The following is a 15786-nucleotide window of genomic DNA, read 5'->3' on the forward strand; positions in this document are numbered from 1 at the left end:
AGGGGGAAAATTGCTTTTCATCAATATTCATAGTTTTGTACCCCAGAAAAAAAAAAATAAAAATTAGGAAGAAAAATTTTGATGTTATTAAATGATTAATTACAATAGAACCAGACAAACTTAAAGTTTTTAATTTATTTCATATAATTAAATAGGACTTGAGCTATACAAGAAGATAAAAGATTGATAAAAATTGTGAATATTTAGTGCTTAAAAGTGAAAATCGTAGATCGATAGTCTCTAGAAAGAATTCAAAAAAATATGATTAATCTTTTGTGTCTAAATTAAATACCTACCTATTCATAATTAGTGTTCATAAACGTAAAGAAGGACAAGTGCTCTTAACAACTAGAAATTTGAGTGCTTCGTGACATCATAAAAGTAAGAATCTAATCTGTTTTTGGCACGAAAAGTGAAATGAAAATTTTTTGTGTGGAAATATTACACAAATTCCTACATAATTGTACTACTAAGAGTATTGTGACACTATATGTTGAGATAGTTTTGTTAAAATCGATGAATATGCCTAGCTTTGAAGCCTACCGAATATTTTAATAACTTTAATACATAATGAAAATATTGATTTAATGAATTGACGACATCCAGTAAGGCAAGCAGGCAGCAAAACAACATTGTACATTTCATTACTTTTCTTTCTTTCATTTTCAATCAGCTCGTTTTTTTGTTTGTTCTTTTGACCTACATATTCATAATACATTTAAATCGAAGAAAATCAACAGTTTTTAAAAAAGTTTCCCCAAAAAACACAACAAGCACTATGGATATTAGTTAAACTTTGTACATTGAATATATGTCGTAATTAAGGCACATACTGAAAATAGAAAGGAAATAAATCTTTCGTAGACATAGAAAGAAAAACAAAGCGCTGCAAGACCTTAGAAGAAAGATTCTATTGAGTAACGGGATTAGTGTTTGAGAAAAATCGCGGTTTTAATACAGAACACAAAAAAATAAAAGCTAGTAAGCTGTAATAGCAGTAAAAAAAATTTAAATTTACGTCAGTGATGATGTTAAGTAGCTAATTTTATGGTTCATTGTGGATGAGGGAATGTAGGAAAAACAAAAGCATTCAATTCATCAGTTTTTAATATATGTCTTATCTCATTAAACATACATGCTTGTGTCTACAAAACTTACTTAGTAGATAGCCATTTTCACATTACATTGAGTGATGAAAAAAGTATTGGCTTCGATTAAATATTTATATGCGAATGTCTGCTAATTCATTAAATTATTTCTTTCTGTATTCTATATATTTTTTTGTTTCAAACAGATTTTCTTCCTTTCTCTCCAATTTTGTTTATCTTCGAGGCAATAAGCAAAGCAGAAAAATTGAAATAATTTTCTCATTCAACTGTCATTGCATTAAGAGAGCTATGAAAAGCATGAATCCTACAATAGATAATACGATACGATTTTCAAACCACACAATGGATAAGGCAACAAAAGCCAAAGTTACATTAGAGAATTATTATAGTAATTTGATAGCGCAACATGGAGAGCGAAAACAGCGTTTAGCAAAATTAGAAGCATCACTCAAAGATGAAGGATTGACGGAGTCTCAAAGACAAGAAAAACGAGCCCAACATGCACAAAAAGAAACGGAATTTCTTCGCCTTAAAAGATCACGTCTTGGTGTTGAGGATTTTGAGCCGCTTAAAGTCATTGGACGTGGTGCATTTGGTGAGGTTCGATTAGTTCAAAAAAAGGACACTGGACATGTTTATGCTATGAAAGTCCTCAGGAAAGCAGATATGCTTGAAAAAGAACAAGTGGCGCATGTTCGTGCTGAACGTGACGTTTTAGTGGAAGCAGATCATCAATGGGTCGTCAAAATGTACTACAGCTTTCAGGATCATGTGAATTTATACTTAATTATGGAATTTCTACCTGGCGGCGACATGATGACATTATTAATGAAGAAAGATACACTGAGTGAAGAGTGTACACAATTTTATATAGCTGAGACAGCATTAGCAATTGATTCAATACATAAATTAGGATTCATACATAGAGACATCAAGCCCGATAATCTTCTTCTCGACGCCAGGGGACATTTAAAGTTATCTGATTTTGGTCTATGTACGGGACTCAAGAAATCTCATCGTACAGATTTTTATCGGGATTTATCTCAAGCTAAGCCATCTGATTTTATTGGTACGTGTGCAAGTCCTATGGATTCAAAAAGACGTGCTGAAAGTTGGAAACGTAATCGTCGAGCATTAGCTTATAGTACAGTTGGAACACCAGGTAAATTACCTAATTAACACTCACTTTATGACGATTATTAATCCGCTCTATCTCCCTGTATCTTTAGATTATATTGCAGTTGAAGTGTTTTTACAAACTGGTTATGGACCTGCTTGTGATTGGTGGTCACTCGGTGTGATCATGTATGAAATGTTAATGGGATATCCACCGTTTTGCTCAGATAGTAAGTACCTATAATAAATAAAGTTTTAATCTCGTGCACACAGTTCAATAATTTATTATTATTTTATATTTATAGATCCACAAGATACATATCGAAAAGTAATGAATTGGAGAGAAACTCTCATCTTTCCGCCTGAAACACCAATATCTGAAGAGGCACGTGAGACAATAATAAGATTTTGTTGTGAAGCTGAGCGTCGTTTAGGCTCACAGAAGGGCATCGAAGAGCTTAAAACAATACCATTTTTCAAAGGAGTTGATTGGGAACATATCCGTGAACGTCCTGCAGCTATTCCTGTTGAAGTTCGATCAATCGACGACACATCTAACTTTGACGATTTCCCCGATGTATCTTTAGAAATTCGTAAGTCTAATTGCTGGTTTTATTATTTGTTTTTGTATTACATTCAATTTTAAACTACTTACAGCATCTGCCCCATGTCCACAAGACGGCGAAGTTCTAAAAGATTGGGTATTTATCAATTATACATTTAAACGCTTCGAAGGACTTACACAGCGAGGAACGCCAACACACAAATAGGTACTAAAAGTACTTTAATAAAACGAATGATGTAAAAACATCGGAAAAGTTTCTTAGGCAAAGTTCTTCATCTTTCCTTTAATTTCTTTAGATATTGCATATATAATTAGACTTTCTAAAGTTTCTTTCCTTTATTTTTCCTTCTTATTTCCGCCCAATTTATGAAAAAAAAAAAGAAAAAATGATGATATATCTGTTACGTTGATTTCCAAATACTTTATAATGTGGGACATTTCTAATCGTTCCGTAAATTTTAGAAAATATTAATTAAGTAATTATTTTTAATTTAATTGAAAAAAAAAATGCAAAAAAGCTAAATTTATTTGAACAATGATGATGCTAATTTTTTTCGGTATTCTTTCCGCAAAGGCTTCAGTACTTGATCTGAAAATTCCAATCTGCTATAGTGGAATAAAATAAAGGACATTTTCGTAAAATTTTTACAAAAAAGCTGTAAGATTCCACAATTTGCCATTTAATTATTGCCAGAAATTGGAATTTTCGCAAGTGTACTATCCTTGCTTTGAATTTTATTTCCAGCACACTTTTCCCGAAGCTTAAAATGCTACAAAAAGCTTGTTTAAGAAACTTGATAGCTTCATTATCTATTGATCTTTTGATGGCAAAGCTAGCAGCTAAGTAGCATGAAAAAGCTTTCTGCCAAAGGGAAAATGTGCTTTTGTGCTGCATTCTTTGCAGGCAATATTCATCTTTGCTAGTTTTCATCTTACTACTATTTTTTGATGATCTTTCTTAGATGGATCCTAATCAGTGTTCATGAAGAAACGTATCTTTTGATTTTTCTTATGATCAATTCTCTTTGTGACTGATTTCAATTTCTTACATATTATATTACGTGAAAAAAGTACGTGCGTATTTTGTTATGTAGAAAAGTACGTACGTATTTCTATGTAAAAATATACGTACGTATTTTGTTACGTAGAAAACTACGTACGTATTTTGTTGTGTAAAAAAATACGTACGTATTCTTGAAGTGTATTTCTATGTAAAAATTTACGTACGTTTTTAGTTACGTAGGATTATAATTGGAAAAATCTTCAGCCTGAATAAGAAATGATGCTTAAAAATCTAAGACTCCTTTTATTCTTCAGAAACATTGATCCTAATATTAATCCCGTTTGCAATAATATTCCTATTGAAGAATACTATGAAAAAAAAAAATCAAGTGCATTTGGTATCATTAAAGAAAATTTATGTACTGTAGTAGGACAAAACGAAACTAATGTTTTAGCAATCGATTACCCAATATTCGAAATGAGAGAAAAAAAAAATATGTTTTTTGAAACAAAATTATAGCTGATCTGTTATGTGATTTCTTATTCTTCTTTTTTGTTAAATTTTTTATTTTTATTATTTTTATGCAAGCATAAATTTTGCCAATTTAGGTCCATTAACAAAATTTTTTTTATTATATATTTTATGATGATAATCAAAATTATATTTTCATTTTGGAAGGAAAAGCATTTTCTTTTTTTTAATTATTATTATTGCGTATTATCATCATTGATGCCTGAAATGATGAAAATGCTAACAAATTGTAAATTTATTTTTCTCCTCTTCTAATTGAACAAAAAAAAAGGAAGACTATTCGATAATTGGAAGTAATATTTATTAATCATTCATTAAAATAGTTGTATAAATAATGAAAAAAAAACCTTAAGAACTAATAAAAATGAAAATGTTTCAATTTGACACATCATATAATGATATATTTTTTCTCTTAATTGAGTATGAGCAGCAATAAATTAAAGGTCACGTCATGATGATTAATTTAAAGCACTTTTAAATAACTTTTCATTTACCGTACTTTCGATCCATTCAATAAATTGTGTTACGTCAGTGAATAAATGTGGATAAAAATTAATTTCTGTTGCCCATGTTAAGATACCTTTCAGAATTTGAGATCTCTTCGGATCGGAACTGTGGCACGTCAATACTGATCCACTCAAGTGCTGCAAAAAATAAGAATAATTCTTAAAAGCAATTCTCATCAAGCTGTCTTAATATGTTCATATAATGCTGTTCTTTTGTTTCACTTCCGCATTCACTTGTTCGATGTAACAACAGGTAATCATTATTATATAATTCAGAATGTTACTTGATCAAGACTTTCATATGAAGGAATTTTATAAGAACCTTTAAGTCTACGTAAGATATACTGTTGAATTACTTACATTAAAAGTAGTTTACACATGAACTGTGTACGTACGTAAACTTTACATATCAATTTTGTACGCAGCATTTGAGCTTTCAAAAGCTCCTTTTAATAATTTTACACATGCTTAGTGTACGTGCATACATTTTACATATCAATTTTTTACATCTTTGGTACAAATTACGTACATATGAATTTTTACGTACGTTTAAATTTCGTACACATGAATTTTTACGTAAGATTAAATCTTTCAAAAGCTCTCTTTGAATGATTTGTTACCACTAATAAAATCAATAAATCCTTCATAAGAAAGACAACAAAGTAAGAATCTCGATTCAGGAGACGAGAAACATCTCTATTAATAAAATAAAAATAATTCCTTACTATATTCAGCTCATGATGATTTTCATTTCCAACACAAATATTATTCTTTCCTTTATTAACATATTTTTCATGTTTCTTGCCAAGTATCAAATGCGATGTATAGCATTCACCTTTGCTGAGCACCTCAACATTATCAAGCTTCATGGCATTCTCAAAAAACTTTGAACTGCTCCATGAGAATACATGACACAAATTTTTTGCTACATTTGTCTGTGCTATGCATGGTAAATCAATAACAGCAGGCAATTCCTTTTCCAGCATTAATAATGCGATGTTATGTTGGAGAGTGTCAATGGATTTGTAAAAATTCTGATGTAATATAATCTGTTCGACATTATTCTCCTTATAGCTTCCAAATTTAATGACTAAATCATGTGGATTCTTTCTGTACACAATGGATATCGATACGAATAAAAAATGATAATAATCTCCAAATTATAAATTAATGAAGGTGAAATTTCTTACTTCATGACACAAATCGCTGTGGTGATTAGGAATTTATGATGTACAAGCACGCCAGCACAAATTGTCTTATGTTCCATTTTATCAAAAACTCGTGCAAATACAAATGAATCGGAACGATTTCCACGTTCACAATTGGCCTCAAATGAGAGTCTTCTTCGTCTTCCAATCTCTTGTATTTGCTGAATTTGAGCATCGCTAATCGATCGTATTGTATTCTTTCTGTAGCGAGATCCACCACAACAGAATTGCATGCACGTTGCGCTAATTGCTCTGATGAGATAAAAAAAAATAAAATGAGTAAAATTGTGTAATTTATCAAAGAAGAGAAGGTGAAGTCATGAAAACCCTTGGATATACATTATACTACATTATATCTAGCTACCTCTTTAACATAGCAAAAAGTGGATCGCATGATGAAGATTTAACAAAATGATGATTTCTTAGGCATAATCAAATTAAATGGGCACTTATGGCAGTTGCTTGAGAATATAGCAAAGCATGCATATCAAGTTGCTGAGTTTAATAAAATTGATTTTTTGTTGGTTCTTCTTTATGCCAAGTATTGCAAGGAGAATTAATAGCTATTTCAACGATAGTGTGTGGCCCTTGGTAATAATTGAATGGCATTATAATTGAGTAGCTGGTTTTCAATGTCATAGCTGAAATACCCGACCGGCATAACGTGTTTGTTATGACACTGCAACGTCGTCGGGAAGTTGAGCTGACGACAAGTTCGTCGCATTGTGCCGATCTATTTCGAGCTGGATCTTTCAAAAATGAAGAAAAATATAGTCTAGACTCTAAAGATCTATGACTCCTTCATCCAAACAATTCTTTAAAGAAAACACACAATTTGGGTAGGAACTGGTTATAAATTTCACAGAATTACATATTAGCACTTTAACAGGGTATCAATGAGTATCAATAACTTTCCTTTTAAGTTGAATTTAACTAACAGTAAATCTAGCAGGTTTTTGTGGTGTGGATGAATAAACAGCAATAAACAATTATCTTTATATACATTGTATATGCATGTGCAGCGGGTTAAAGAAATAAATTGATAAGGACGGTATTGTTGTTGAGGATATACATGCAATTAGCACAATTTGGATATTGTTGGTTTCGGGCAGAATAATGGAATTTTAATGGACATTTGCATAAAAGTTTTGGGATGAGCCAACAGGTCATCGATCGGAGAACTGATTTTGCTCTTAGTAAATCCTATATTATGTTTGAAGTGGAAGAAGGTATATATAATGTTTGAATAGTTTAGCCAAAAAAAGCTAGAGGTATTAAAGTCTGTTATAATTGCTTGATTGCAGAAATTGAAATAGTAGCTTGAACGAAAAGCGATATATAAGTCGGTCCTTAAAGCCATGAGCTGGAGGCACTCCAATTAAAATCTGTTATCCCACACACTTAAGACCTTCAGTTTATAGTGGGATCCGAACCACTTGCAAGCTCTGCACATTGCAAAGAGAGGAGAACCTCATAAGGGATGTGTAGAACGAGTTTGATGCCCAAATCACTGTCCACTCGCTTGAATAAGCTTTGTACAGTATCGGTCATTGTGGATGGTAGAGATCATGAGGAAGACCATAAAATTCCTGCATTGGATGTGCAGAAAACGACGATTAAGTCCTTAACATTCCGAACTAGCAGAAATTCTCGTAGGATAGACGTTCTCTCTGCACTGCAGTGGGTCCTCGTATGTCCCAGTCAAGGAAGTAAGTAAAGTAAGTACATTGTAGATGATAGTAACCCGAAACATTGCTGCCGGCAAGCAATGACCTGATGACCCTTTGAAGGCTGTTTTCGACCCATTTTCAAATTTGCAGCATCATACTTGCACAAGATCTGCAGCATCAGCATCGTAATATGAAAATTTAATTTCTACGTCCACAACTAGAAAACTAATAAAACTCGTACAAGGGCAGAATAGAATGCAGCAAAAAAATAAGAATCCAAGAAGATAAGAGCGAGAACATACGTCATAATAGCGACAGAAACAGTGTATTATTTAATGCCTTTCAACTCTTTTTTTATACATATTTATAAAAACACGAAATAAAAAGAGGAATGAAAATAAAATAAATGTAGTATAAAGTATGTCGAGTGTAGAACTTAACAAAACAAAGGAGACACGCCAAAAAAAAGGTTAGGAGACAAATAAATAAAATAAAGTCAATTCCCATATTATCTTACCTCCGCTTTATTTCATTGATTGGCAAATTGCAATTGATATCTTTACAAGGACAGCTTTTTGCTGTAATTTTGATTGCTTGCGATGTAGCCCAACAAGATGAGTCAAGATGATGTGATGATTGAGGCTTCGAAAAGAACATGTAAGCAAGCAAGCAAGTAAGTGTTTGAGGCAGAATAATGAAAGAGTAGAAAAAAATATAAAATCGTGATTATATTGACGGAATTGCTAAGGAAGAGATGATTTATGATTCAAGTAATTATAAAGGCTAATTCAATGACACTGAGACATTAAATCTGCTGGGTTCTATAATTAGAATTATACACTTCTTGAGTGTTTTGGTACTGAATTATTATTGCCGGTTCTGTTTGTAAGACGTTGAACTGTCCATCAAAAATTATATCATAAAGTAAGGAATCAACTTTATGTTTCATAAATTTCTGACAATTAAGGCAATCGCCTGTTGATTCTGAGTCATAACAAATTAAAGACAACATAATAGAAATTATTAATGCAGTAGCTGTAAAAACATGAAAGTAATTTGCATAAAGGAGTCGTCAATAAAATTATCTACAGGTGGGCCTTTTACATGGAACTGAACATTAATGAGCTGGGTCTGATGAAAATTGACAAAACTTTCCATACTCAAGGAACAGACAGTTATGAATGTTTTTCAACAACATTGTTGCAATTTTTAACTGTCAAAAATTTGAATTTTTTGTAAACACTAACACTATGAAAGAAAATTGTCAAAATTTTAACTGCAAATTTTTCTACTTTCAACTGAGTTCTGCTGGAACTGAACCATTTCTAATTCTTCATCATTAACTATTCTTACTGTTCGTAGTTAAAAAGTCACATTTCCATTAATATTTGATGTAAAAATTTGAAAATGCAATTTCACAAATTTCTTTGTTTGTGTTAGTGTACGAACTTTTGCATAGTCAAGTGTAATTCATCTGAGAAGATCCACAGATCTAAGAAGGAAATAAACCAACAGAACAAAAACATTGTGTGAAGATTTTTATGACTTTTCAATTTGATGGAACATCATCGCAGTAATCTAGACGCGTTTGCTTAATCCACAAATGAAATTAAGAAGTATAGGAACTTTCCTCTTCTTATTTTCCATCACTCAGCATGTATAATTGAAGCACTTATACTTATTATTACTCTTTTTGTCTCACATGTCTTCCGTTCGCAATTTCTTTTCTTATGAGTTCTCTATTTTTATACTTTTTGAGATGCTTCATAGTTCGAAAAAGGTTTAAATATCATAAAAAATCATCACGAACAGCAACAACAACAATGAATAGCACAAAAGCTTCTTCTCCTTACAATTTCATTCTGCTGTAAGTCACTTAACAAAATTAATCTCAATTTTGAAATTCGATTATTTGGCGAGGACACTTTGTTGATATTCTTTACTGTGCTTAATTTCGAGGTGACATTCTGATTTATGCAGCCAATTGAGTGCAGCAGGTTAATGATAATTAACAGTTTCGGTAATATATTCATCTTCTCTTGACTTGTTTGTTTGGTTCCTTTTTTTTGTATGTTATTTTCTTAATTTATTTACACTATAAAGTATGCACAATCGATGCACAAGAAAGACGATGACTTTATGTCTTGTTCAAGACCAACAGATAAGTTTACAACTTCTCTAAGCAACAAATTACATTCGTTTAACGATACTAATTTATAGCTAGGTTCTATAAAGCAATATATTCTCTCTAACTCGTTCTTGTAATTATTTACTTCTATTGCCTTGTGATTCTAATCAATAATAAAACAGCTAACGTGCATAGCGTTTATAAAAGTGACTTCTAATAGAAGATTCCTTTAACTATTTTTTTTTTATTATTTCCAACAATGTGAAGAGGGAGAACGAATAAAATAATATTTTGCGCGAATCCACAAGATGCTTTTCAGTCGAGCTAAACCGGTAGACTGATTCTTGCAATCGTTTATTCTTCTTTCTCAGCAGCAACTCCAAGAGTATTTGATGATGTCTTTTTGCTGTATTTTCTTCTTTCTTCATACTCGCATATTTGTTCTTTGCCTGCTATTTAGTGTTCATGAAAAAACCTGGACGTTGCTATATTATGCTGTATGCAAAAGGCTTTTTATTTATTAGAACAAAACTACTTGAACTCTCTCAGCTCTTCGTCTTAGTTACTTGTCAGTCTGCTTGCATTCTTTGGAAAATTTTATTTTTTTAACTCTTTTCAGCAGAATTTAGGTTGTTTACATTTCTATTTCACCACTCAAAATGGTGAATTTCAAGCAAAATTTGAATTTCAAATTTCCGTTAAAATTTATTTCAAGAATTTGTTCCTTATTTTCAGTGTATCCACATGTCTTAGATTATTCTAATCCCTCTCATTAAAAATTCGGCACAAGAATTCCTTCATTCCATTTGATTTACGAAGTTCCAACTTGAAAATAACATTAATGGCATTTTTTTCGAGTAGACAGACAATAGTGGCTAATTCACTCTCTCTTCTCGCGCGCACAGCACAACATGAGATTCTCAACTCTATATTATGTTATCAGTGCTAGTATCTGGCTATGCTGCTTTTATCGCTTTTTTTCTTTTTCTGTCTTTTTTCCCCTTCTAAATATATCCACAACATAATACTACATGGCTATATTCCGTATAGTTATTAGAATGAAGTCATAATTTATGGTTCAACTTGCTTTGCATCATCATCATCATCATCCTCAAGTCTTTATTTCTTCTGTGCAAGAAAGAATGGAGAATGAGAATTGTATGCAAATACCAAACGATGAGAAGGTCATCAGCTGCTGTTTTTTGTTGTCTTTTTTTCTGTTGTTATTTTCGACCATACCAAAGATCGCCGATGATGTTTATATACATGTATATTCCTACAGGAATTAACGAATTGAATATCGAAAAGATTCTTTTTTTTTTGTTGTTGATTGCCATAAAAAAAGGCACACAATTAAGAGAACATGACACGGTACATTGTGAATATTGGCACATTTTAGTAGATGTGAAGAAATTTTAAATAGCTGATCTTCTTCTTTTTATTTCCTCAAAATCTGTTCTTGAACTTGTGAAAATCTTTGAACCGCATTTTTGTACAAAAAGGAACCTAATAATACACTTTGTTCGGTTAAGGGATGAGATCTCATTAATCAGACCTCGTAGAAAGCTGTAGTTTGAAGCACTAGCTCTGTGTCATCTTGGATTAATCACTGATGTAATTTAGAAGCGCAAAACCGATCTTTATACACTTTAATTAATATTTTTGTCCAATTTTTTACTTTTCAAAATGAAATAAAAACATTTTTAAAGCGTTGCTTTCAATAGATTTAAATTTTTAGCAACCGTTAAAAATTCAAATTCTAAAAATCCGTTATATGATTAAATGGGAAATGCAAATTGATTCGCGTTTAATTTGTCAACAACTGATGCCAGGGACATAAATGCGCTAAAGTCACTCAACAAGGTCGAGGAGTTTTATGTATTTTTTTCACATTTTTTATGTTCTTGAAAATAATTATTTTAATGCCATGCGAAATATCCAGTTCAGCGAACTTTAAATATTTCAGTATCTATTTCAAAAAGGTATAAAAAAAGACGGAATTTTATCTGCTTCCCTGAATTAATTACATGTGATTGATATAGAACATGCTGTTATCTGTTTCATATTCAATCATCTTTCATCTTTTACTTCTTATACATTTTATCGCATAATTTATATCAATATGTATATACAAACAAGACAACGAATATAATGAGCATAAAGGAAAGAAGACTGAAAGATTTATGTGAAAGAACAAACAGTTATTCGCGAAGCAATCAAATCAAAAAACCATTAACATTTTGATTGAGGAACAGAAATGAGATTAATGATTTTTGACAATTTGTGATACTTTAGGATTGTGATATTCTTTTTGAGCGGTAGCTACCTTTCCAAAGATAATCTCTTTAACTTTGTATTTAGGGAAATTAAGCTATCACATTCATACTTCATTATGGTGATTAATTTAACAGAGGATTGTTCTTCGTGGTATAAATGTTGTTATTTTTGCCGTTCCTTATGTTGTCCCATTTGCGGTTTAATTTGTTGTGGATTTATTTTACAGAGAATCTTGATCTTTCCTGATTGTCAATAATAATGAAAGTAATATTGTGAAAAAAGATACAGCAGTCCAAAGTGTCGAAGTGGAACTTGTACTTGGAATTAAGAGATTAAATAGTTTTACAAATTTGAAAGTTGAAGTCGTAGATTTTGTCCTCAAGGTGACTCGCAAAATTCCTGAAAGACAACATAGAAGTTAAGGAACGTTCTGAAATTACGTAACACTTAAGGAAGAAGGGGTATACAATTTTTTTACTAAGTATAAATTCTAGTTCATGATGCTGAACATTTCGGTAGGGGTTCAGAAATGCCCCTCAATAAGTAAATCTAGTTTTAAACCTGATATATCATGGCAAATTAAACAAACTTTCTTACTTACATCGCTGGCCGTACCGATCAACTGTGATCCATGACCTCCCTCAGATGTCGTCTAAAATTGGATCTGTCGCCGGCTTCCACCTGCAAATTGCCAATGCCAAATACAATCCTGTCTCTATCGACAGCTTCCTTCCAGGAGTTCTTCGGTCTACTATGAGTTCTCTTACCATCCACAAAGTCTGATTTAAAGATCTTACTTATTTGAGCTTCTACAGAATTTGCCCAACTCATAAGGAGCATGTTTAATTTGACTTGTAGGTCTCCATATAGCTGGTACAAATTAAGCAAATATTAATAAATTAAATAATTAGAAATAAGATCGACACCCTATTCCACTCGGAAGTTGCAAAGATCATTTCAAAATAAAGTCCTACAGAGCATTATATGAGGAGAGAGTAGTTCTGAGAATTCGTGGTTGATCGTAAATTTCGGTGGCACACAGTATGTTGTCACTGTATTAACACAACACTGACTTAACGTAATAAATGAATGGCTCCAATTTTAATTCAGCTGATCTAAAGATGAAGAAGCTATTCAAATTAGTATCTTTCTCAATCTACAAGACGTAAGACAGTTTAAAAATCAGAAGATATAGAGGCCTACCTTCTCTTATAATACAATCTTACCGACAGTTTATTAAAATAAATTTAAATTCGAGTCTAAAATCCAAAATACGTTACAGGTGGTTTTTAAAATGTTCACAATCAAAGCATGCTTGCATCAGTATAGACCACGTTTGATCGTCTCTTAATAGTTTTTAAACAAATTCTCTCACAAAAAGCACTTCTTCTCTTGTTGATCCACAATACCTAGCGAACTTGTGAGAGGATTCTCTCGCAGCATAAACCAAAATAAAAATAAAAGAAAAATAAGAAAATCTATTTTTGTAAAGAAAAAAAGAAAATTTTTAAATTCTCTTGATTATTATTTTTCTCATCGTTGACTCTAAAAGAATCAAGTCATAATAATTCATCCTTCATCGCAACAAGTGGATACAAAAAAATAAATTTTTATGTGAAAAAATCCAAAATTTGTGATTCCAAAAATAATAATTTAAGTCAGTAAGTCAGTGAACGTTTTTTGATTATAATGGAAGTGTCTTCAGAAATCTACGATGAAAATGATTACGGCAGTGTGACAATTGCTAACGGAAGTGAGTCTAATTAGTCATTAGACAATGACATTACAATCGTGATCTTGAAATTTACATTGCAAAATAATTTAAACTTTTTTGTTGCCTGTTTACAGATGTGATCTCTAAATATAGATTCAACAAACCTACCACAACGCTTGACGAGCTACAACATGATAATGAAAGTGACATCATAGTGAAAAGAAAGAAAAATGAATTCATTGAAATTGGCAAGTGAATCATTTTGGATGTGAATGTTTTTCTTCTTAATTATGCTAATTAAAATTGTTTTATGTAGAACATAAAAAATCGTCAGTTCTGTTGGAAGTTGGCTTGCAACTTTGGCGCGGAGCATTCCTACTGAATGACTTTATTCTCAATAATCCAGACATGTTTTTGGACAAACATGTTTTAGAGGTAAGATTGTCAATTTACATGTGTATCAAGCTGTTAATAGATTCAAGGTACACGTGGGCAACTCTTCCAGTGCGATCGAAAATCCGTGGGTTTAGTTCCCACGAGTGCGACTAATCATTGAACATGAGATGAGATTCGCTCAATATTCATAACAAATACAGCCCGAACAGTACAACATGTGCTTCAGGACTTCGCTAAGTCGCCGTGTTAAATGTAGGACGCAAAGTTGCCTTGACGACAAGATGACTCGGATCGAAGTCGATTCGAATTTTGTACGAGACAACTTCGACCTCTGCCGAAGAATAATCCGGTTCACCGAATTGTGCTGCTCGGGACATCTCAAGTCTAACTACCTGTGAGGGCTTTATATTCATTCATTCAACATTATCATCAAGCTATGCAATTGACTGCAGCAATGAATATATCCATCACATACTCTAGCATTATGCATGGATAAATTCTTAATCCCTGATTAACAGTTTAACATTTATTTCTTTTCACAGCTTGGAAGTGGTGTCGGAATTACCTCAATCGTTGCATCAATGTATTCAAAGAAAGTAATTTGTACAGACATCAATATTGCAGGAATACTTGATTTGATAAGACGAAATGTACAGCTTAATGATCATTACCAAAAGTATAGGAACAACATTGAGATACATGAATTAGACTTCTTTGCCGATAAATGGTCAAATGAATTAGAAAAAGCTCTTGCTGATATTGATATATGCTTTGCGGCTGATGGTAATTTCAATACTTTGTATTTACATGATTGGGGTTGATTAGTTAATGACGTCAATGAAAATGGGATTGTAAAAGATGAGAGGGGTATTTGGGTCAAATGAGGGTGAACCCCAAGTAGGGGTATTTGGGTCAAATGAGGGTAAACTCCAATTAGGGGTATTTGGTCAAACCCCAAGGTCAAATGAGGGTGAACAAATGAGGGTAAAAATTAGGGTATTTGAGTCAAATGGGGGGTATATTTGGGTCAAATGAGGGTAAACTCCAAATAACCCCCCCTATCCCTCGAATATACCCCTGATTGTCCCTGCACTCACTCAAGTCACAAAATGTCAATGACAGTATTTATCTTTAAAGAATATCAAGTTACATCATACTAATCTTCTAACCCCCAAAACCTTTGACGTCATTAATGAATTATCCCAATTGTAATCATCTCCCAATGTAATCTCATTCTCACAGTGATTTATGACGATGACATCACGATTGGCTTCATCAAAACCATCCTGAAGCTATTTAAGCTCTCACCAAAACTCAAGGAAATGTATATCGCATTAGAGAAGAGATATGTCTTTACTGACTGTGTGGTTGCACCAATGTATGAATTCTTTTTGAAGAAGTTTAGACAAGAAACTGCTGGAATTTTAAACTATACTGAAATGCCGACTAACTTTAAGCAATATTTTGATTATGAAAAATGTAAAGAACTTGTATTGATAAAGGTCAACCGAATATAAAGTGCCTGTTTATGAAACCAAAAAGAAATCCATAAAATGCATTATA

General features: G+C 32.1%; 3 protein-coding genes across 3 annotated transcripts; 2 read left to right on the forward strand and 1 right to left on the reverse strand.

The window, feature by feature from the left end:
* Positions 1–67: 67 nt before the first annotated feature.
* On the forward strand, positions 68–4602 carry trc (Serine/threonine-protein kinase tricornered). Its single transcript, XM_070638286.1, has 5 exons — positions 68–381; positions 1295–2271; positions 2339–2455; positions 2531–2818; positions 2883–4602. Exons 2-5 carry the CDS (start codon positions 1398–1400, stop codon positions 2993–2995), a joined length of 1392 nt encoding a protein of 463 aa, XP_070494387.1. The 5' UTR covers positions 68–381; positions 1295–1397; the 3' UTR covers positions 2996–4602.
* Position 4603: 1 nt separating this feature from the next.
* LOC139088926 (serine protease 46-like) lies at positions 4604–10188 on the reverse strand. The gene is made up of 5 exons (XM_070638287.1): positions 9562–10188; positions 8226–8350; positions 6021–6290; positions 5556–5940; positions 4604–4968 (listed from the first exon to the last, which is right to left on the reverse strand). The coding sequence occupies exons 1-5, from the start codon at positions 9739–9741 to the stop codon at positions 4783–4785; spliced, it is 1146 nt and encodes a 381-aa protein (XP_070494388.1). The 5' UTR covers positions 9742–10188; the 3' UTR covers positions 4604–4782.
* Positions 10189–13555: 3367 nt separating this feature from the next.
* Positions 13556–15768, forward strand: LOC139089018 (methyltransferase-like protein 22). Its single transcript, XM_070638434.1, has 5 exons — positions 13556–13866; positions 13962–14075; positions 14144–14262; positions 14766–15006; positions 15466–15768. Exons 1-5 carry the CDS (start codon positions 13803–13805, stop codon positions 15738–15740), a joined length of 813 nt encoding a protein of 270 aa, XP_070494535.1. The 5' UTR covers positions 13556–13802; the 3' UTR covers positions 15741–15768.
* Positions 15769–15786: the final 18 nt, after the last annotated feature.

Source organism: Chironomus tepperi, unplaced genomic scaffold (genome assembly GCF_022539635.2).
Source record: "Chironomus tepperi strain 1889 unplaced genomic scaffold, CSIRO-AGI_Ctep_v1 contig_172, whole genome shotgun sequence".
Lineage (NCBI taxonomy): Eukaryota > Metazoa > Arthropoda > Insecta > Diptera > Chironomidae > Chironomus > Chironomus tepperi.

What these genes read in the sequence shown, in the direction of transcription:
- LOC139088926 (XM_070638287.1), bottom strand. Translation starts at nt 9,741, where the DNA reads ATGAATATATTACCGAAACTGTTAATTATCATTAACCTGCTGCACTCA. An exon ending in ACTTACAGCAGAATGAAATT is followed by an intron (nt 8,351 to 9,561) that starts GTAAGGAGAAGA and finishes TTCTTTTCGAAG; the next exon opens with CCTCAATCATCACATCATCT. An exon ending in ATCAATGAAATAAAGCGGAG is followed by an intron (nt 6,291 to 8,225) that starts GTAAGATAATAT and finishes TTATCTCATCAG; the next exon opens with AGCAATTAGCGCAACGTGCA.
- trc (XM_070638286.1), top strand. Translation starts at nt 1,398, where the DNA reads ATGAAAAGCATGAATCCTACAATAGATAATACGATACGATTTTCAAAC. An exon ending in TAGTACAGTTGGAACACCAG is followed by an intron (nt 2,272 to 2,338) that starts GTAAATTACCTA and finishes CTGTATCTTTAG; the next exon opens with ATTATATTGCAGTTGAAGTG. An exon ending in CGATGTATCTTTAGAAATTC is followed by an intron (nt 2,819 to 2,882) that starts GTAAGTCTAATT and finishes AACTACTTACAG; the next exon opens with CATCTGCCCCATGTCCACAA.
- LOC139089018 (XM_070638434.1), top strand. Translation starts at nt 13,803, where the DNA reads ATGGAAGTGTCTTCAGAAATCTACGATGAAAATGATTACGGCAGTGTG. An exon ending in TGTGACAATTGCTAACGGAA is followed by an intron (nt 13,867 to 13,961) that starts GTGAGTCTAATT and finishes GCCTGTTTACAG; the next exon opens with ATGTGATCTCTAAATATAGA. An exon ending in AAATGAATTCATTGAAATTG is followed by an intron (nt 14,076 to 14,143) that starts GCAAGTGAATCA and finishes TGTTTTATGTAG; the next exon opens with AACATAAAAAATCGTCAGTT.